At 38.3% G+C, this 22,561-nt stretch overlaps 1 protein-coding gene across 4 annotated transcripts in view; it reads left to right on the forward strand.

The window, feature by feature from the left end:
• The first annotated feature begins 1,041 nt into the window (after window positions 1-1,041).
• The window catches only part of LOC146491930 (sodium-driven chloride bicarbonate exchanger-like), a 52,280-nt gene continuing 30,760 nt past the window's right edge, over window positions 1,042-22,561 (forward strand). For 2 of the 4 annotated variants that reach the window (XM_085150251.1, XM_085150252.1), the window contains exons 1-3: window positions 1,042-1,760; window positions 3,264-3,293; window positions 19,990-20,071. In XM_085150251.1, coding sequence (XP_085006377.1) covers window positions 1,713-1,760; window positions 3,264-3,293; window positions 19,990-20,071 — 160 coding nt within the window. In that variant the 5' untranslated portion in view covers window positions 1,042-1,712. The other 2 variants (XM_085150254.1, XM_085150253.1) reach the window with 2 other exon arrangements.

Consider the following 22,561-nt stretch of genomic DNA (forward strand, 5'->3'; position numbering starts at 1 on the left):
TCAGACATGTTAAGTCCTAATAAGTTTTTTCGGCATTGAATGCATAATCTGTGTAATGACAAATATACTCACTATTCACTATTACTATTTATTCATCACGCGATCATATGTTAAGATAACGGTAAGATAAAAGTAATATGCCCCTTATTTGGAAGGATCACTGAATACGAGAAAAAATGAATATGTCGTCTTTTCAAGTACAAGTCTTGGAACAATCTTTCATTGTTTTTTTTCTTCTTAAATTATTATTTTCATTTAATCATTTATTATAAACAAAACCAGCTTGGTAGACCTGACCTTTTACTATGAAACTCAAAGTTTTCCATATTAATACATTTTATTTAAAACCGCCTTTCAAGACACCCAAGGACGCTTAATAGAATTAAAAACATAGTAGAAGATAAAATAAACAAACAATAAGTTTACAGTGAATATGCAGACGTGAACAGAACCGCTGTTTATTATATCTGGGGGAAGAGAGTTCCACATATTCCATATTCAACCTATATCAGCCTATAGAATTTATTTCATTTTCTGCCATATTTATGCATGATCAAACCCCATCATAGCCTAAAGAACTCATAATATCCCAAATAATAGATTTCGGTCTCAGACTGCAGGCTTGCTTACTTGTAGTTCAAAGAGTTGCAAAAGTTAAAATAAAAAGGCGGTGGCAATTTCCCCCCTGCTTCAAGCAAAAGTTTGACAAGGAATTCAAGAGTTGATGTGTTTGACCTTAGAAAGCACTTCACTGTAGCCTGATCATCATTAAATGCCACCATCAACTTAAATATTGATTACTTAGGTAAGTACTTAAGTACTGACGTTCATGCTATTGTCTAGTGTTACTCTTAAGTGAGATTAAACAGTTGCATTATGAATATAGGCTAAATCCAATTGCAACGGTTTTCTATGGCCACCAGAGGAGGGCACCCCGGTATAAACTTCACTGCAGCGGCATCCTGGTCAAACGTGAATTCCGGCACAGGCACAGCGTGGCGTGCTGCAGCTAGAAATAATGATGGAATGACCGGAGCATTTCTGTAGCCGGTGTGTAAGATGTTCTGGATAGTGGTGATGCGCATTTGACGTAATATTATGCGTTATATGTTTATATCTGAAATGAGAAGAAAATAATGACAATGACTGCGGCTGTTTTAGTGTGGAGGAGGCCTGTGTATGGCGCAGTGGTTGAGAAAATCCACATGGGTAACACCAAACAAGCAGACATTGCTCCATTGCTGTATTGATTGCTTTCGCGGTTAAACTAGATATTAATAACGCACGCAGTACAGTACAGTATTTAAACGTCACCCTACTGAAATACATTGAATGTTTTTTTCACAGATCCAATTGAAACAATAGACTGTTTGGCCGAACATAGTTATGCGTGTCTTAACGACTACAAATGACTATAAATATGTATTCACAAATGAATCCCTGTATGCTCACTCGCCTGTGTGCTCATCACCGCCGCGTCCAGGGGTGAGCGCGTGTAATGGGAAGCACTACCTCCCTCCTTCGTGCGTAAATTATGTAGGGCAGGACGGCAATGCTTTGCTACCTCCATTTGAACAATACGGTGAATACGAGGGAGAAAAGAGACATCAAATCAGCTACAACAAAAAGCCATCCTCGTTTTCGAGACGCATTTGACAGAGGCGGAGTAGCGCATCACGACTTGCCTGTTGTGAAGCCAAGGAGAAGAAAAGATGGACATCACGGATCAAGGAGCTCAAATGGAGCCGCTCTTGCCAACGGTAAAGCTAAATATTCACGTACTTGCAGTATTTGTGTTCAGTTCTTTAAAATTTAACTGATAAAATCATAATGGACTGTTGGTGCTCAGTGTTTACCCCCTTGGAATAAGACAGGCGCAAGCACGCGATAAATGAATGATTCATTTTCATTATAATCGTGCTTCAAAATGACCAATATTCGGACGCTTTGCCGGCTATATGACGCATGACTATATCACGACTAACATGGATGTTGCGCATCATATATAGGGAATGCAGTTCCCTTGTGCACTGCATGTATATCCAAGTAGAAGATGTTCATATCCTTAATATCCAAACGCCTTCACACAGGAGGCATTTGTGATGAGGCTAGTTATATTTCATGGGTTCTTTGCTGCTTGTGTAGAAATCATATGGGCTGGCTACCCCCTCGACCCAGTTTTCTTATCTATATGAAAATCTACCAAGCTGTTGCTTTAAGTACACATCATCTCAAGATGATACAGTGAGATGAGCATAAAGTGTTTGATCCTAGCAGTGAGGAGACAGAGACAGGAGAGACTGGATTTTTATGACTTGAAAATATCATATTCGGCAAATTGACTGTATCACGCAGGAATTTATGTGCAGTAATCATATTCTATCTCATGTGTAGGTGTTACAGTCAATACAGTTATAGACAGAGAGATGCAGCACAAATACAAAAAATTGACTGAGGAATACACGCAATTAACAAACCCAATGGCAGAGTTACACACAAACAAACACATGCAACACACTGAGACACTTGAAGGCACAGCCTGCTTCTGCGGTCAGCCTTTCCTCATTAGCATTCAGGTGAGACTGTGTGGAGAAAAAAAATGTCAGCTGCCTTGGAAGCACTGTCAGTGCCAGAGGAGATATGAAATATGCTGCTTTGTGCTCACCATTTAAAAAAAAGCACCAAATAGAGGCAAATCAATACTCTCATTGTTTGTTCTATTTGTGGCTGTGTTACATGAGGACTTAGTTTTCCGCAGCTTATGGTGTACAGTGAAGCCTGATGGGGCTGATGTGGTATGGGATGGGATGTTCCGTTTCCCCGCAGTGCCATTGCAGTGTAGTCGTTTCCCTGTCATTGTAGTTCATTGCTGTTTCCCCATCCCTCCTCCTACATAGCTCACAGCAAGTGTTGTCATGGTTTCACCAGGATGTGTATGAGTATGTGAGGTGTTAATATAGTGAGAATCTCAGGGACTTCTCAGCAAACGACGTGGCTATAAAAAAAAACAGTATAATTGTGTACCGTTCTAGTGTGTTACCAGGTTTCCAGGGTCATGCATGAGAGTAAGTTTAATTTACAACAGCAAGCGCTGCATTCAAATGCATTATTGGTTTTCAATGTCTGCTGCCTTCTAGTTGTTACACTCAAAGTTTACATGCTAAGGTATGTTTTTCACAGACCATTTTGGCTGACAGTAATGTTCTTGCGTGTCTTGTTTTTGTCCCATTAAGTGATTTCCTGATATATTTTTTTAATTGCAGGAACAAAGTTCCCAAGAAACTAAAGAAGTGGTGAGTAACACAGAATAATGCAAACTATATGATTTTCTTATTGTTTTGCATGGTCAGTGGACTGCTCCAACTCCTCAGTCATCAGTTGGTTTCTGATAAGAGGCAGGTACTGTAAGGGTATAGAGTCAGTCTGGTGTGGGATGGCTGTATAGCTCAGTAGGAAAAAAAAAGTAGTAGTGTTAGCAGCAAAAAAACTGCTGGGTACAATTCCAGCTAGATATAGAATAGATTTACACAACTGTCTAATATATTGTTTTCCCCTTTGTAAGTATTTCTTGTTTGCTTTGTTTTAGTCTTAATGAAAAAATAATCACATGCAAAAATTTGGATAAAAAAGCCCCCTAGTATTAAAAAGTTATTGAATGACATCAAGCAGGTGGCCAGGTAACATGCTGGATGTCTGCATAAGTTTCACTGTTATTTTTTATTTCAGCTATCTTGAATGGATAGTGATGATCAATCAACAACAAAACGTTAGCTGGGTGTACTAATGTTGATTTTGTGTTTGGTGTATGTGTAGAGTTTGCAGTTGAAATAAACGGTAAAGAGTTTTAGAAAAAGATTTTAAACCCTATATACTATAAGCCACTGTTATGCATACATGCATACACCACTCTATTCTCTGTATTTTAAGTCCTGTATTGAGCTCACATCCACACCACAAGCAACGGTGAGAAGAAAACTAGAGAAAACCCGCACAGACTCGGGGAGATCATCCAAACTGTGTTGTTCTTGCCATGAGGTGACAGTGCAAAGTGTTGAGTAGACTTCCAACTTAAGATTGAAAATTTTAGGAAATCTAAAGCTTGACAAAAAACAAATGTTAGAGAGAGCCCACCCCAAATATTGTGTTCTTTTGTGGGGGTGGAGGGAAGCCCTCATCTGCATAAGAAACTGTAAAAAAATAGCTCCACACTGCAAACGAATCTGTCTTACTAAGGCAGAATGAATGAATGAGTAGATATTATAAAATTGAATGCAGGCCTGCATTGCTTTACTGGTACTATTGTGCTTCTCAGAACAATAGGAAGTAATTAAAAGTAAATAATCAGATAGATTTACTGATGCCTTAGATGGTGTTCTCACATTCTTTGCTGTTAAAAAGCTGTTAATCTGCAATAATATAGCAGCTGTATTTGGTTCAGATCTTCAATTAGATTGCTTGCTAAACAGATGTTGACTATTTTTAGGTTGCAATAATCACACGTCACCTGCATTTGGCATCTACAATAGGTTAACATAAATAAATAATAACAGATAATCTATGTGAAGGCTTTCTATCTGTGAAATGCCTTTGAGAGTATGAGCCAAATATAGGAGTATGAGAAGAAAGTGCCCCTGTCTAAACTGACAGGGGCACTTTGATGACTTTCACATTACAAGATATTGTGAATAAATACAAATATTAGAACCCTGTTTTATTAAGTAATGACAACAGTAACTAAATTAAACTGCGATAGAATGGAAGATAAATCAAATTTATCATTCACACGTATATACAATAATTTCACATGGAAAGTAAAACTTTGGTAACATTAGAAATAGATAATGCTCAAATCTTAGTGTTTCATAACTCAAAACTTAATTTCAGAGCAAATTTATTAAATCATAGGGGCTTTTTTAAAAATTCTTTAACTAATAATGTCCGTATATACAATGCTGCTTTTGACAGGAGGCATCAGTCATCTTTAATTTAGTTCAGTTCAATTTTATTTATACAGCGCCAAATCACCAAAACAGTCGCCTTAAGGCACTTTATATTCTAAGGTAGACCCTACAATAATACATACAGAGAAAAACCCAACAGTAAGCACTTTGGCAACAGTGGGAAGGAAAAACTCTTTAACAGGAAGAAACCTCTTGCCTTTTAAGTAGTCTTTGGTGTGGCATCAGGGTGGCTCAAACACTTTGCGTATCTTTAGGAATTTCAAAAAGATAATATTTTCAGTTTAATTTCTTTAGTTTAGCAAAAAAAAAGTTTTAGTTTAGTTTCTTTAGTTTTAGTTTAGCAGAAGCATTCTTAATGACACTTAGATATGAAAATATCTAACTCTAGTGGCTGGAAATTAAATTGAGCAGAATGTGATGTGGGGATTAGAAGTGAATGAAATTCAATGAATGTTGCAACTGCGTCTGCTGAAGTTTTCACACACTGCTTCTTTATTTGGCTTAATTGTTAAATAAAAAACGAGATGGTATAATACATCATGTGTTGTTGTAATAAGGTTATATTTGGCTATAAGTGACCGTGTCTGTGATTGGCCAGTACTGGTTGACAGTATTGTAAAGCAGAGATGTATCATTGTTGTTGTCTTTGCACATACCGGTATTTATCTGTTTCTTTATAGATAAATATATTTATTTTCCTTTACCTATTATCAACTTGACTCCAATTCAAATGACCATTGTTTTGTTTTGGATGTGAACTTGACTGGCACAGCTCTAATTGCTGTACAACCCTGACATAACAGCAGGCTTTCTGCCAATTTGTTCAGTTTAAGCTGGAGAAGATCAGTGAGAACAGATGGAGGAAGCTTGCTGGAGTTGCCGGGGTTTGTTCTATTGAGAATGTTGTTATCTGTGTGAAATCTGTGCTCGACTTAGTGATCTAACTGTGCAAAACTGGCAGGCAGGGAGGAAGCCTCCCCACCTCAGCTAGCAGCCCAGACTGGCTGCACTCCTTTCCATGGTTAATTATAGCAGTGTCAGTGGAGAGGAGGATGATGAGAGCATGGAGGTAGGCAGAAGAAGAGGATGCAGAGCTGGTTGGAGAAGATGAGAGACAGATGGGTGGATGAGGAGAGGCAGGCTTATGGAAAATTAGATTGCATACTATAATTGTAATATGGCTGTCTGATCTTCACTTATAAATGTTTCAGTGATAAGTGCTTTTTCTGTTAATGAAATCCTTCAGAAGTATCAGCTGACACAAACCACAAAGGCAGCACTACTGTAATTTCACAGTGGTCTCCGGCAGCGCAGTAGGAATATTTGCTTGTTCCTTTAGGATCTGCTTTTAGCAGATCACAGTTTTGCTGACAATGGACTAGAGCCAGAGAACAGCTTCTTTGCCTCAGGTAGGTCATACATACACTACTGTGCATAATGAAACTGCAACGCTCCACCCTGCCTCTTACGTCCTCTGCTAGATGTATGTGTTGACCCATAACTGTGTGAAGCTTCTTTCTGAGGATAGTGTTTTTAGAGCCCATGCGACCTACGATTTAGGTAATAGAACAACAGAGCTTGGATGCTCAGCAGTAGAACTCTGCACAGCACAGCACTGGTGATGTCAGAGCGCTAATCTCTCTGGGGGGATTGGCGGATGGACGCTTGTCAGAAACATTTGATGTTACCCTGGATGAAAGGCGTCGGAGGCAGTGGAAGAGGCACAGGGAGAGCTGGCGCGGTGCTGAAGTCTCTGCTTTTGTTTTTATGTTGTGTTCGCTGAGCTTTTTGGAATAAGGTTGCTGCCTTTTTAAAGCATGGGAAGAGCAGCTGAAAAGAGTGGCTGAGAAGAGAGGCAAGGGTTTGACTGACATGCACAGACAAACAAGCTGTCTGCCTCTGTTATTCTCTCTGAGTCCTCTTACAACAGTCATAGTCATCCTGAGCTGAGTGGAGCTCAGGCCCTTAGCCTTAGCCTCTTATCTTACTATTGCCGCAAGCACAAGGAGAGTTAGCGGGCATCCTGCCCCAACATTTCAAGAGGTGCACCATGCTCTCAGTGGACCTCAATAAAGGATTTATTTATCAGGTAGGCTTCTTTGATGTTGTTTCTGAGTTTATTCAAAGCATTACTTGCAATTCAAGCAGTTAGCTCTCACTGAGTTAGTTGACTTTTGATTTGTATACCCTGTTGTTATAATATTGAAGATAACCAGTAACTTAAAAACAATATCTGGACTAAGGTGTTTATTTTTCCTACTGCATGTATAGTTAATAGCATGTTTGGTTCCTGTGGTGCAGAAAGGACCGGTTGTGCTGATGTGCACGCAAAAGGTCCTGAGGAGGCTGACAGATGTGGCTGCCATTCAGGGGAAAGACAGGAGCTTAAACCTGCTGTACTGACCCTAGTAATCTCTGATAGAGAAATGGGTGAACAAAAGCCAGGAATGCTGGATTTGTTTTAGCTGGAGTACTATGTCAGATATGTAGAGTTGCCTCTGTCTTTGTGTGTGTGTTTACAGAATGCTGAATGCTTTTACCACTGCTAGCTCAAATCCAAACAGCTTAAGTCTCAGCCTCATCCACACCTGATGCCCCTGGAACCCCTGTGTTTACAGCAAGCTAGAAAGCAGGAATGTTCCAAGTATTCCTTGCATATTTTTCCAAGGAAGGCTGCTGATGCTGAGCCTGCTGTCATTGCCACACTAACCATGGCCATCTGTAGGGATGAAAACCCTGACAACAGAAGCTGTTGGCCAATCGCAGTGCTTGTGCAGCCACTGATAATCCGTCTTGGCTAGCTACCACCTATACAATCACTCTATTTCACAACACATGTGGAAAGTTGACTAAAGCAGATTGAAAGTAAAGAGATTTACATTAACAGCCAGTTCGTGCTCCCAGCTGGCTAATATGATTTTTAGTACTCTCCTCTTGTCCTAGATCATAAGGTAAATTAATGTAAATTATCTCTACTGTTGTGAACATATCAGGAAAAATCCCTGAAGAATTCAGTAATGAGGTCACATACTACTTTCCAGAGAGTGATGTGGTAGTGTACACAGATTCCTGGAAATGAGCTTGTGAGAATCAATAGGATCTGATTTATTCTGGCCAAGAATGTGGAATATAAGCTCCCAGACATATCTAACACTGACATTTAAAGATATCTTCTTTGTTGTTTTGTAACTAGTTAAACCCTCAAAGATATTGTGATTGGAGTATCAGCTATGTTGCATTTGATGATTTTATTCCTGTTTCACCCTATGTTTTCATTTCTGTGTGCTGGTACACAGTTTACAATGTGAGGATGAAAATAATTTGCTTTTATTTTAATTAAGCAAACTGTTAAAATTCTAAATGCAGGAGGTACTGTATTGTGAACATTTAAAGGATTTCCATGAAAGTAATTTTCATCTTTCCAGTGTGGTGAAATTAGATGCTTGTCATGCTGAGGATTTTTTTTTTTTTGCTGTAGCTTTCACAATTCATTTTTCTTTTAAAAGTGGCTTCAATAAAAACATGGCTGAATTTCAACATTGAAAAATGTTAGCCACATCCCAGCTTAACTTCTTTATACCAAAAAGGTGATTGCATTTTCATAGAATTTGTGCAGAGAAACACATTTGAGATAACACAAGTCCAGGGTTTATGGTTCAAATAAAATTAGTATTCATCTATAAAATAATTAAAATCACAACGTTATCAATTAAGAGCACTGATTCATATTGTAGCTATAGTCTCACACACAGAAACTAATGCCTGTCGTAATGAGGACACATATGTTCCTTCTTTCAGTGTTACGTATGAACACAAAACTGACAACAAAAAGCAAAATTGAAAACCAACTCGGAGAGTTGACGATTGATACAGTTATTCTACTTTAGAAACATGCACATGTAGAAATGGAAGTTACAATGCTATAAGCCTGATTACTGCCTATTGGAGGCCAGGCTTTTGGCTGCTGGGTGACATTAGCATTTACTCTGCTTTAACATCACTCTGGGTTTTTTGCGAGCCTTGTGTTAGCATGCCGTCTGTTCAGATGCTTACAAAGAGCCAATGTTGTGTTAGCACTATAATGCAGTTGTTTCTGGATGTAGTTTGCACTCTTCTTCTTTTATGGAATGAAAATGAAATGAAATGTCCAAACCTAAACTCTGATATTTTCCTCCTTCCTGCACAAGAACGTTAATCAGCTGTTTGTAGATTAGCTGCTAAGAGAAAAATCCGCTAGCCACCTGTTGTGCAGATAACTTAAGAAACGTTGTTTTGCAGGTATGGCATAACTGTAACTGTAATGTGATTATGTCTTACTTTTGAACGTATTACACCAAAAATGGGTAAGAGGAAATGTTTAGCTGAAACAGTAAATGTGGGAAAGCACAGTTGTAAGAGTTGTGTTTTTGAAGCAGGATGTTCAGTTAGCATCCTTTGAGTTCAAACAGGTCACATTTTAGTGTTGGCTGGGTTATTTTTTAGACTCATAGCAAAGATACACAAACACTAAATGCCTTATCGATGATTAAAGCTGAAGTTTCAGTTGGTATCACTCAGTAGGTGAATGTGAAAGGAATATTGTTTTGTTTGTTTGACTTTATGCTAGAAATTATTTCAAAAATTCTTAAAAGATTCCATTTTTTTTTTTGCAAAGAAATGGTTTACTTAAAGAGTTTTAGTCAGGATTTAGAGTGCACCATAGCACAGAAACAGTATTAGTAAAGGTTATTAATCATCTTCCCGCTAGACCTCAGTGCAGCATTCGATGTAGCTGACCACAATATTTTACTAGAGAGAGTAAAACACACTGTTGGTATTTCAAGGATGTTTGTTGCAGTAGTCTGATTCTTATCTATCTGACTGATTTCAATTTGTGCATGTAAATGGAAACCTTTTTCCACACACAAGATTTAGCCAAACAGAGTTATGTGTTGGGAACAATACTTTCACATTATTCATACTTCTCTTAGGTAATATTATTAAAAAAAACAATGCCTACATTTTCATTGCTGACACCCAACTTTATTCATCAATGAAACAGGATGATACAAATCAACTAAACTACAGGCACATCTAAAAGACATGTCAGACTATAGGCCTGGATGACCTTGAATTTCTTGCTAAAAACGATCTAATACGCCTTCAGCTGATCCAGAACGTTGCAGCGAGAGTACTAAATGGGACTGAAACGAGAGCCCATATTTCTCCCTTATTAGCTTTTCTTCTCTGGCTCCATGTTGTAATCAGGTCCCACCTAATCTTAAAGACCCTCATACTACCTTCAATTCAATGCAGTTTTATTTTTGTAACGCTAGATCACAACAACAGTTGACTCAGGGTGCTTTATATTATAAGGTAAAGACAATACTACAGAGGAAACATAGAAAATCCCCAACAGTCAGATGACCTCCTTCGAGCAAGCACTTTGGCAACAGTGGGAAGGAAGAACTCAATTTTAACAGGAAAAATCCTCTGGCAGAACCAGACTCAGGTAAAGGCGGCCATCTGCTACCACCGACTGGGGGAAGAAGACAGGACAAACACATCTGGTGGAAGAAAGCCAGAGATTAATAATTACTAGTGATTAAATACAGAGTGGTGTAGAAGCACATAAACACTCAGTGCATCATGGGAATCCCCCAGCAACCTAGACCTTTTGCAGCATAACTATGGGAGGATTCAGGGTCATGTGATCCAGCTCTAACCTCATGCTTTATCACCTTATAATCCTAACAGAGCACTCTCTGACTGCAGGCTATGGTTCCTACAGGGTGCTGCTACCTCCCATTATCCAAAGTATAATGGGAGGTAGTAGCACCCACCAACGTCTCTAAACAAACACTTTTAAACAGCAATATGTTAGAAAAAATATATACTTACATCAGTCTTTATTGTTCATAGCTCCCAGAATAAAATAAATTCATGTACTCTCCTCCAATTCAACAGCTCAAATTTGTGGTCTCTCTCTCTCTTTGCCAATCTGCCAAATGAGCTAGTTATGTGCTAGCTCCATTGCTAGCATTAGATTGGGTCCTCATCCCAGAGAAAAACAATGATTAAAAATAAAGACATAAATCCAAGGATGAAACTTGTCTTCAACCCAATTGAATGAGCAAAGGTTCTGGGAACACAGACATTCTTGCATACACACTCACATGTTTGTACTAATTTACATTATATTATTATGACTCTGTCCTAATTTGTTTTGAGACACATTGCTGCCATCAAATTCAAAAAGGAGATAATACTTTAAAAGATTCATTTTCTGTATAACCATTCACTTTTCTGTTTTCTGTTGTAAATAAAACACAGATTTATGAGATTTGCATATCATTGTATCATCCGTCATCTGTCTTTACTGATATTTTACACAGTGTCCTCTAAAATAAGCTGCCTATTTATGTATTAAAGTGCAACTTTATAATGTTTTTTTCTAAACCACAATCTACTGTGGCCACAAGCAGGATATAATTTGTGAAACTGTGCACTGTTTCCAGATAATAAACTTTTATCCCCACTGGGAATGAAACATTATTTAGCAGAGGCAGGAACGTGTTGACCGGAGAGAGGGAAACCCATCCGACCCCCCCTAACGAATCCTGGCCACAAGTATCAGTTACAAGACAACAGCAAGAGCAATGTAGTGTTTCTGTGTGTTTTAATTACCTCTGGATTTTGGAGATTTTGGCCAGCTCTTCTTTACAGAGAAGTGGACCAAAATCCCTCCTGAGACGTGAGCAAACCTGTTGACCAACTATAAGAAACGTTTTACTGCTGTGCTTGCCACCAATAGTTTCTTCACCAAGTGCTAAGTGATGTTTCGCTTGGGGATCAAATACTTATTTCATTCAGTGTCATGCAAATCAATTTATAACAATTATGTAATTAGTTTTTGCTGATAATCTGATTCTCTCTCCATTAAAATGAAACTACAATAAAAACAAAGCAAACTTACAAATTTAGCAGGCGATCAAATAATTATTTCCCTCACTGTATGAGTGTAACTCTTCAAGGCTTTATTTTCCAACCTGGAAGTTATATCCATATTTTATATTGTTTATTAATAAAACACAGAGGCTCATTGTGCAAACTTTGCAGTTGTACAGGTCACTTGGTGGGGGAAACAAGCTTCTATCCAAACAATTGCAATGCAACTCAGACCGACTGCAGTCAATTTCAGACAGACTGGGGAACTGCTGTCTAATGCAAACAGATGGCCAACACATTGATATCAATCCGAGTTAGTCTGGAGTGCAACTCATCAGTTGCAAGGTTGCAGAGCCATTTTACTATTAAATTTCCATCCTACATCAACTATGCCACTATTTGTGGAGTAATTTCTCAATTTCTGGGTCAAATCTATGAGGTTCTGGCTGGGTGCTGAATGTAGACAGTAACAGATTTGTGGTTTTCATGGATTTATCACACATTGCATATAATTGCCAAATTGACGTGGATCAATCGTAAATTAATGAACACTGATAGTAGACTGTCCTATTGTAATTTGATCACTGTGCTTCTGCATCAGAGTTGGTCACACACCTTCTTTCCACCATAAATAAACCATTTCAAAGGCTACAAGATCACAAGTTTATTGAACAAAGTGGCAATAAGACCCCCATTGTTTGAAGTGTTTGAAGACCCCCATTGTGCCGTGGGTCTTCAAACACTGTTTTCCATAGTGTGATCGTACCATTAATGATTTGGTTCTGCAGACCCTGACTTTCTAGTTGTCCACTTGATATACTATAACCTCCTGAGAACCAGCCTATTCATTTATGTCCTCTGTAATGGACATTTGTTTTTGGTCTATATCTTTTGACTAATGAAGTCCTGATGTACTAAGAGAAGACATTTCTTCATTTCTTAATGAAGCTTTTATTGTGAATGCATGTTTTGAGCATAGCATAGATACCTATATATTGTAGTTGAACATAGACGTTCTAGCAACCTCCGGCCTTAATATAGAACAAAAATAAAGATAAATAAATCACAGCATGAGAAACTAAACCACAAACATAACTGAGAAAGAATATTTTTGGACAAGAACATCTATGCTTGTGAGGGAATGAGGGTTTTTTTTTGGTGTAAATCTACAGAACATACTGTAGATTGAATCAAAACAGATGAAGTACAAGTACACATTACAACCTTCCTCCTGAAGGTTGTAACGCTTGGCTTAACATCACTGCGCACATGCTTGCACATGAATACTTCACACTGTGAGGCATCAAAACCACCTCTCATGCTCTCTTTGTGTCCAGGCCTGATGGTTTTTGCATCTCTCCTCTTGTGTGCTGTTGTTTCTTCCTATTTTAACACTGCTTTGTGCCACATATCCAGTACAATTTGTTGATGCTATTTCTTTCACATATAATAACTAGTGCATCTAAAACTACAATAAAACTAATAAGCTGTACAGGGGGGAAAAAGCTACAAGGTGAACAGCTGTAGATATAATATCTGTTCAGGTTAAATTCAAGTGTCTCTGTTCATCATACCATATCTACCCCTCCTCCATTTCCTCTAGAGTCTTGATCACGTGAGTCCTGTCCCTGTTCCCCCTGAAGCCTCTGTCACTGACCAGCGCATTAACTGAGAACCAGCTGATTTAATTCTACCCACAGTGCAGGGCCCTCAATCACTGATCCCATGGTCAAAGACAAGGCTTTATCCTGCTGGCAGATTAATCTCAACCCAGATTGGTGAGCTGGGATGTAGCTGTGTGTGCTGGTCTGGGGTCAGTAACATACGCCAGAAATACCGTTGTCCAAAAATAGAAGCAGGGACCTGCAGGCAGGAGATTCTGGCTCATCTGTTATATTAAACAGAGTAAAGCTTTGTTTGGGACAGACCTGAAGAGGCATAAAGCTTAGAAAAAACCAAAAGTCCTCTATGATATTATTTATTACATCATTTATTCTGTGTGGAAATGAGGGAAAATACAGGAGTGAAGCAGTCAGGACAGTAGGGTGGAACTCATTGTTTCTAGTTATTATATTTCTCTCTGGTTTTCAGTAATTGGTAATGAATATAGATGTACGAACTCCTCAAAGCTTCCTGTGTTGAAAAACAAAACAGTTCAGAGGAATGGGAGAAAAGAAGTAAATAAACATACTCCAACAAAATACATGCGCCAGAAAAAAAAATGACATTTTGCCTCTATAATACTTTAGTTTACGGTGAGCTCAAGTTCAACTCAGTTAGTGAAAGGTGATCTTTCCAAAGGGCATAATTCCAAAAATCAGTCAGAAGTGGTTTGTCCAGGCTCACCTTTACAATTTTAAGCCATGTTATTTTTAGAGAGAAGGGGCTTTCTCATGGTAACCTTTTGAAACGAGCTATAATTATTTAGTCTTTTTCTAATTGCACTGTCTTTAACAGTTAACATGCCTAATTGCAGGCTGATCTTGTGGTGAATCTGTCAAATGACTTTAAATTAGGGTGCACAAACCCAGAACAAAGTTTTGGAGTCACCCTGTCAAATAAACCGGTTAAGTGACCTTTGCAGTACTACAGATTTACTGTGAGGAAGAGTCGAGAAAGATCTTGTCTTTCTTAATATTCTTTGCTATTAAGTGTCATGTAGAGTAGTTGTTCTGGCTCCTCTGAGTCCATCCTGAGTGGAGTTTCTCCATTGAAGAAGCTCTCCGTACACCTGTCTAGTAATCAAGTATGGAGTATACACGGCCGGAGTTTGCAAGATTTCTCTGACAAATCATGGTCGTCATAATTAATTCCATAATTAACCAAACTTGGATATCCACCTACTGCCCACAAACAATCTCTAAGTTTCCATTCACTCTTAACTATACGAATAACTAATAAAACTAATGACTATCACAGGTGGACCATATTCTCCTCTTCGACTCCTGGTAATTCTTTATCTCTTCTTTGACAGGGCTCCCATATGCAAACCTATAGTGCTGCTAAATCTCCCTGCCAACTGCTCTCTATCAGTAAACCATTCACTTCTTAACTATGACTACTTTAAACTTGCCAAGTGTTGCCTGGGTTTGCTCTTTGGATCCACCTTTTGGCAAAGCATGACACCAGAACTGTTACAAACATTCAGATCTTCACTGCAGCTTCTACCAAGAAAGAAAAGGACAGGAATTATATCAGTTTATTAGTGTTTCTGTACTTTTTCGCTCCTTGACATATACACACTTTGTCTTGAGTGACTCATATGTGTGACTGTAGATTGAGGTGCAGTACATGGAGTCTGTAGAGGGTTGATTCTGGGATGCATAGGCATAAATAGTGACAAAATGGAGACACTGAGGAAATGTCAGATTATCATTTACCATCTGCCACACTGTAAAAAAAATTGTAATATAAAAGTATGTTACTGTGTATTTTACAGTTTTGTACTGTTCTTCTAGAATATCATTAAATGCACATAAATAGACTGTGATTTCACATTTCAAATGTAAATCAACGTAAAATCACTGTAAATGTAATAAAGCAGCGGTTCCCAACCCCCGGGCCTTGGACCGGTATCAGTCCGTGAGTCGTTTGGTACCGGGCCGCGAGAGTTGAGGCTCAGGTGTGAAATGTATGGTTTTCAGGTTTTTTATCAGTCTTCAGCGTTATTTTGTTATCGTTTTTATCGTTAACTCGGTTTTCCTTGGTCTTTTCACATGTGTTATGAATAAATTCTCTTTTTTTCGGTACCAGTACTAGTTTTATTTTGTTGTATTTATCCGCGACACCTTAAAGGCCGGTCCATAAAAATATTGTCGGGCATAAACCGGTCCGTGGCACAAAAAAGGTTGGAGACCGCTGTAATAAAACATAATTTTCTTGTTTGTTAAATGTATCTGTCTGTACATATGCATATTTAGATTGTTAAAATACATTCACAAATGTATCATCATTTCACAAATATTTGTCCGTTATTTGAAAGATTGAACTGTTAAATTCAAATGTAATGCTATGGAAAAATATATAAAATGATTCGTATAAACTTTTTTCACATCAAATCATTATTATTATTGCTGCTATTTAGGGCGATTGTGGCTCAAGAGTTGGCAGTTCGTCTTGTAATCAGAAGGTTGCCGGTTCGAGCCCCGACTCTCGGTCGTTGTGTCCTTGGGCGAGACACTTCACCTATCACCTACTGGTGATGGCCAGAGGGGAATTATAAAGTAGAATTGTAAAGTGCTTTGAGGGTCTCAAAGAGCGCTATATGAATGCAATCCATTATTATTTAAACCAACTGTTAACTGTATATTTAAGTATTATTATTCATATTGCCGCATTCATTGACCTTGTTTATAGGTAATTTCATTGTTTAATCACATTAAAATGTTCCTAATTTAATGTTTAAAAGCACCTGAAAAAGGCAAAATCCCATGTAAAATTAGGGCAACAAACTGTATTGTCATTACTGAAAATAACCGTATTTTCATGGGAAAGTTATTTTCTGTTATTTTCTGGTATTATTTTGGCGCTCCAGCTGCTGGAATATTACTGTTTTTTTAGGATTTTTTTTTTAACGGTGCAGGGGAAATCTGGGGAAGGTAGCCTATAGGGACTTCATGATGAGTCCTCATTTGGGCCTGTGTGCATGTTATTGTTGCTGCTATTGTCCGTGTATACAGTTAGCTCACAATGGCAGACCTCAGCTGTCCACACACTCCTTGTGCAAGCAAGCGGATGTTGAGCCGCTAGTGCTCCATCTTGCATGTTCAGAGATTGATATTTGGGCTGAACTACAGTGTTTCTAATTTAATGGCTATAGTATACATATACCTGATATTCCTTATTAGAAGCAACATCTCTCAGACCCACTTGGACTGATTGCAATCGCTCTGAAACAGACTGGAGAAGGTCCACAATTCATTTTCCTCTAATAAACACAGACTGTAAACAGATTGTAGTCAGTCGGAGTCAGTTTGTAGTCTCCATTTAATACTGCAACACAGACACCAGAATGATTAAGGTTTCTGGCAGGTTATTTACTGTAAAATGTGCTAAATGTAACAATGAATAGTATGTTTTATACATGATAGTTGCTGCTAAATGGACCATTTTAATGAAAGAAAACTTCAGTTCACTCTCAAATCTTTAATGATATAACAGCTTGTGACTTAATATATGTACATATATTTAGGACTGTCTTTGAAATTGCCTAAATTGCCTCTCAAAATACAAAATGTAGATGAAATATTAATCCTAAAATGAAAATCATCTACGTTTACCATGCATCCTTACACTAGTGATGGGATTTCCAGCTCTTTTTAGAGATCCGGCTCTTTCGGTTCGGCTCACTAAAAAGAGCCGGCTCTTTTGGCTCCGAACTGGCTCTTCAGGTTGTTTTGTTGCTTTAATTAATTTATTATTAACAATAATATAAAATTATGCACAAAAGGAATTACTAACATAAAACAAAGTGGTTTTATTTATATATGTTTATATATAAATATATGTGGTGCCCCCTAGAGACAAAACACGTACAAACTCCAAAACACATTTCTAGCATGAACTGAACTTCCAAAGCAGAGCTACTAGATCACTTAAATTACACAATTGAAAGCATGTGTGTATTGTTTGTGTATTTATACACAGGCACTCATATATATTCAAATAATTTAAAAAAAAGTTAATTTACCTGTTACTACCACAACAAATCCCGTCATTGGTACTTGCTGGCTTGTGTAGCCACTTGGTAACAAAAGCTCAACACTGCGCCCTAGTGTCCTGGAGCACTTCTGTTGTCTTTTGTACGTGTTTTGAGTTTTTACGTGCTTCAGAGTTTTTACGTGCTTCGGAGTTTGTACGTGTTTTTACGTGTTTTGGAGTTTGTACGTGATTTGAAGTTTGTACGTGCTTTGTCTGTAGGGGCCACCGTAAATATACTTTTATTTATTCACTCCACATAAAATGTAATAAATAAATCATATAATACAAAAATCAACTATTCACATTTCAAATTTTAACTATTTAAATGTTCAGCTTTTTCCTTTTACAAATTTAAAGTGAAACAACACAAAACACTGCAAACCACAACACAATTAAATATAAATTATAATATGAAAATAAAAATAACATGCATATTCTCTGTCATATGGACCTGCATGAATAAACTTCCTGAATCCTTTATCATCTGCAATTGAAAATAGTTGTGGATGATTACTATACCTTTCTAATGTGACGTTGTTGTCCCTGGCTCTCTTTCTCTCTCTCTGGCTCTGTTCCTGTGCTACTGAGTGTAACTACCGCCCCTCCCCCCTCTGCCCAGCGTAAAGCACAAGGCTCGCGTGCGGAGTGAAGCGAAAAAAAAGTGCGAGAGAGAGGCTGAGAGAAGGAGAAAAACCCCCACATGACGGCTCGCGATAAGGAGCCGGCTCGCGTCGTTCACGTCAAAGACCGAGCCATTTCGTTCGCGAACGACCCATCACTACCTTACACTGAGGTCATTGCCAGCTATCTGTATTGTTAAGACTTTTGCTGAAGTGTTTGTACATACATTATTCATAGTGTGAAGTGGCTGTAGCTCAGGAGGTAGAGCATGCCATCTACTTATGGAAGGTTGCTGGTTCAATGCTTGGCTGTTCCAGTCTGCATGCCAAGTATCCTTGGGCAAGATACTAACCATTGGATGTCCATGAATGTTAGATAGAAAAGAAATATGGGTGTGAATGAGGCAAGTTGTATAAAGCAACTGTCTTAGTCTAAATGATTAACTTACTCTCCAGCCCTGTCTCCAGTTCAGTAACTTCAAATATATACTTCACATAGTTTTTTCCATGTCTAATTCATTAAAAGTTTTTCCTTGACCAGGGTGTAAAAACTGCCTTCCAGTCTGCAAAGATATTCTAACCATATAATGGTCAACATGGTGAGATATTTTGGAGCCAATGGGCAGCATTGCTGCCATTTTGAAATGTCCATGAAAAACTTCAAATTTTCTCTGTCAACAACTTATCATGCTATTGTCCTTTTCTTTGGTGTAGTTTATTGAATTAGATGAGTGAAGTCTGAAGCAACAAGGTATATTGGACGTTTATTTATTTAGCAAACAGGGGCCTCAGTGGCACGCAGAAGCCACAACAGCCTGAGGGCCCTAACAAAGAAAAATAGACCGAACACAAATTTCTTTACTTTTTGTGCTAAGTTTATTTTTTTAGTCAAATGCTATTGTGTGAAGACTACCAAAATGCTTGTTGATACTGAATAATTCGATGACTTGCACATTCATAGGGGACATCTAGTAAAACACATATGATCTAGGAGCTAAAGACAAGACTCCTAATAAAAAGAGAGAGACATAGAGTGATAAGACGCAGAGTCAGAGGTATAAGAGAAAGTGACAAGGAGATAGAAAATTTATTGCTACAACCACTTTTCTACTACTAGTAAGCCACAGAAGTTGTCTCCTTTTTTTTGTCTCCAGAGCAAATGTTAAAAACACCACATTCACATTTCAGTGTTTTCAGTGAATATTAAAAGCACAGTGAACACTCAAAAGTTATGCAGCCTGTTTTTTTATTTGTCAAGGTCAGAGCTATTTATAGAAGGGTGTTACCAGAAAAGCACTACTCTGTGTCCATTATCACCAGGCCTTGTTTCTTCCACTCTACACTGAGTGTGTGCTCTTGCTCCAGTTCCCAAGAAACTGGGCTTGGGGAAGGTGTGGGTGGGTTAGGGTTTACATGATTTAAAGTGTACACACAATAAGGCGATCTTCTTAAAGGTGTAACTGAAAATGGTGTACTCTGGCATTCCATAGATGAATGTGCTCCTTCTAAATTGCAATTGGCTGTCTGTTGTTGCCATGGTAACAGTGACTGGATGTCAGCTTTAATGCTGAGTTTTCCTGTGTGTTTATTTCAAGACACATCGTTTCACTAGGCTGATAGCAGGGGAGCCAGAGAATTGTTGCATTTAGGGCAACAGGGAAGTGCTACACCTGTGAATTTGTAGGAAGATAATATTAAAAATGTGCATGCTACATACAAATTGTTGGTTCTTATTTTTTTAATGCTGAGTAATCACCTTTGCCTCTGTGTGTCTCCTGTAGAGAACTGATGAAGAGGCAATAGTGGACCGCGGGGGCACACGCTCCATGCTCACCACCAATTTTGAGAAGGAAGAACTAGAAGGTAACATCACTAAGTGATACTGAACATTTGCTTGATACAGCAGAGGCCAAAATATTCAGATGTTTATTCCCAGGTGACTCAAAAACTGCTCACACCAACATTTTCCATAACACTGATCAATTATATCTGTCATTTTCATGTGTTATATAATATCAATGTAATATATAAAAGCTACATCATAGCAGTGTTAATCATAGCAGAGCCTAGGAACACCAGAAAAGCCCTATATAATATCAGTCCACTTGTCTAAGTCATTGCAAATGGATGTTGGATTTTGATGTGAGTGCTGCTGCATCAAAGAGCACAAGGTCTTTTCTCTGCACATCAGCATTTCAGATGACATAAAAGAGACAGAGGTGCAATTTCTGCACCAAACAGCATCCTGAATAGACAACAAAGTTCAAAGGGTTACAAAAGGGTTTCCTTTTTGTAAAAGGGGACTTAATTTTTGTTTAAAAAGAAAAACCTTAATAAATCCACAGGGAAATATCAGCAAATAAGAAAACGTCTTAAAAATGCACAAAGATCAGTACTCCATGACAATCATATAATGTAAGCAGACCAAACCTTGGGTTTAGTCCAAGAGGATCTGGAACAGGCTCTCTGTTATGATATGTTTAAAAGTCATTAACTTTATAGTGCTAAGTAGCATCGCATGTTAAGACAAAGACTAACCTGACTGAGTATGTTAACAACAATGAGAGAATTGACGAGATGTTGACTCACCAGTTTTAGTAATACAATTGTCCCCATATCTATTTTTGAATGTATTACCTTTATTATTTGACTTTTTTTTCTGCTCTTGCTCTTGACGAAGGCGGTCGCACTTTTCTCCTCCTCCTCTCCCTTAGCTTCCCTGCTTAGCCTCTTATGTCCTTGTCTAGTCTCGTGTTTTTTGTATTACTCTTCCCTGGAACACTCTCTCACAGTCTGTTCTCTAAAACCTAAAAGAGGAATTATGGATTTGATCAACTGGTCCCTAAATGCAATTGACACCCCTTTCTCAACGAGAAGTTTGGGCTCGGGTGAGCCTGAGTGCTGAAGATATCTACCTATTCGGAACCATGGTAACAGGGTTCTGGCTGATCGGAGCTGGCTTGGCCCTGACTTATCGAAGAATTAAGAAAGCGGAACCGGCTGTTCAAACCCCCACAAGGCTGCCCGCTGGGATTGGAACGATGGGAAGAGGCGTGAGTTTACGGCTGCCGTGAATACTCAGAATATTTCACTGCAGGTGCAGGGCAACCTGCACATGGCGAATAAAGCCTTGATTGATTAAAGGTAGTGAACATTACTTTATTGCTAAACCTGTCATTTTGCAATACAAGTGTAATTAAAAAAACCCAAAACAACCCTGATGTATTTACATGTTTAGTAAGATGACCAAAGACAATCTAAACTAGGTGAAAATGGGCAAAATAATGTGGGTACATGAAGTAATTTTAGAAAGCAGCATACAAGACAAAGGCCTGTTAGGAAGCAAACTGTGAAAATAAATGTACATTCATACCGAGAGCATTAAAGAGTTTTCTGTGCAATAGTCAAACAATAGAAAGCTTTGGTACACTCAAAAGATGAGTTATTACTGAAGCAGAATTGGTTTCCCGTCAGCATCCACAGAATTTTTGTTACCAGGCAACGTGGACCTAGGTAGCTGGCAGAAATGTCAGTCTTTTATTCTGACACTCTGTCAGTGAGGCAGTACTTTCATCTCAAGGACCCGTGTCTCTGGATGATGGTTTCCATAATTACTTTATTCTTGTCTGTTGCTGTGGTAACACAGACTCTTCAAAAAGCAGGAAAAGAAGATCCTCTGAAGTTATGTCACTGCATAACTCCTCCTCCTAGATTAGTTCTAGGAGAGTTAATTATGTGTATTACATCACTGTTAATAGATCCAATTCAAATACAAAATTGAACAATATCTCAATAGAAAGTATTCCTTTAATGTGTTAAGTATGACCCCTATTCTAAAAAATTGGAATGTTGTGTGAAATGTAAATAAAAAAATATGAAAAGAAAAATATGAGCTTGTTTTGAATTTAAATTTGAATTTGTTTGCAGCAACATGTTACAAAAATATTCTTTCAACAAGAGTCGTAAACATTTGGGAACTAAAGAGATCATCAGTTGGACCTTTTGAGGAGGAATGTTATCTCATTCCCGTCTGACATTCTAGGACTCTAGCTGCTCAACAGTCGTGGGTCTTCTGTCATATTTTTGAAAGGTCCGGACTGCAGGCAGGCAATTCAAATCCTGGGCGTCAACAATGAAGCTACGCTGTTGTAAAAGGTACAGCGTGCGGTTTAGCATTATCCCTCTGAAATATGTGAGGCCTTTCCTGAAAAAGATTTTGACTACACCAGAGAAGAGCGGTGACGTTTCTGGATCGTGTTCACATGTTACTTCTTCTTTGGATTACAAAGCTTGTGGATAACATGGAAAAGCGATTTCTAGAAGTGATCTTGAGTCTATGTAGATATTTCCATG

This window comes from Neolamprologus multifasciatus, chromosome 23, assembly GCF_963576455.1.
Source record: "Neolamprologus multifasciatus chromosome 23, fNeoMul1.2, whole genome shotgun sequence".
NCBI lineage: Eukaryota > Metazoa > Chordata > Actinopteri > Cichliformes > Cichlidae > Neolamprologus > Neolamprologus multifasciatus.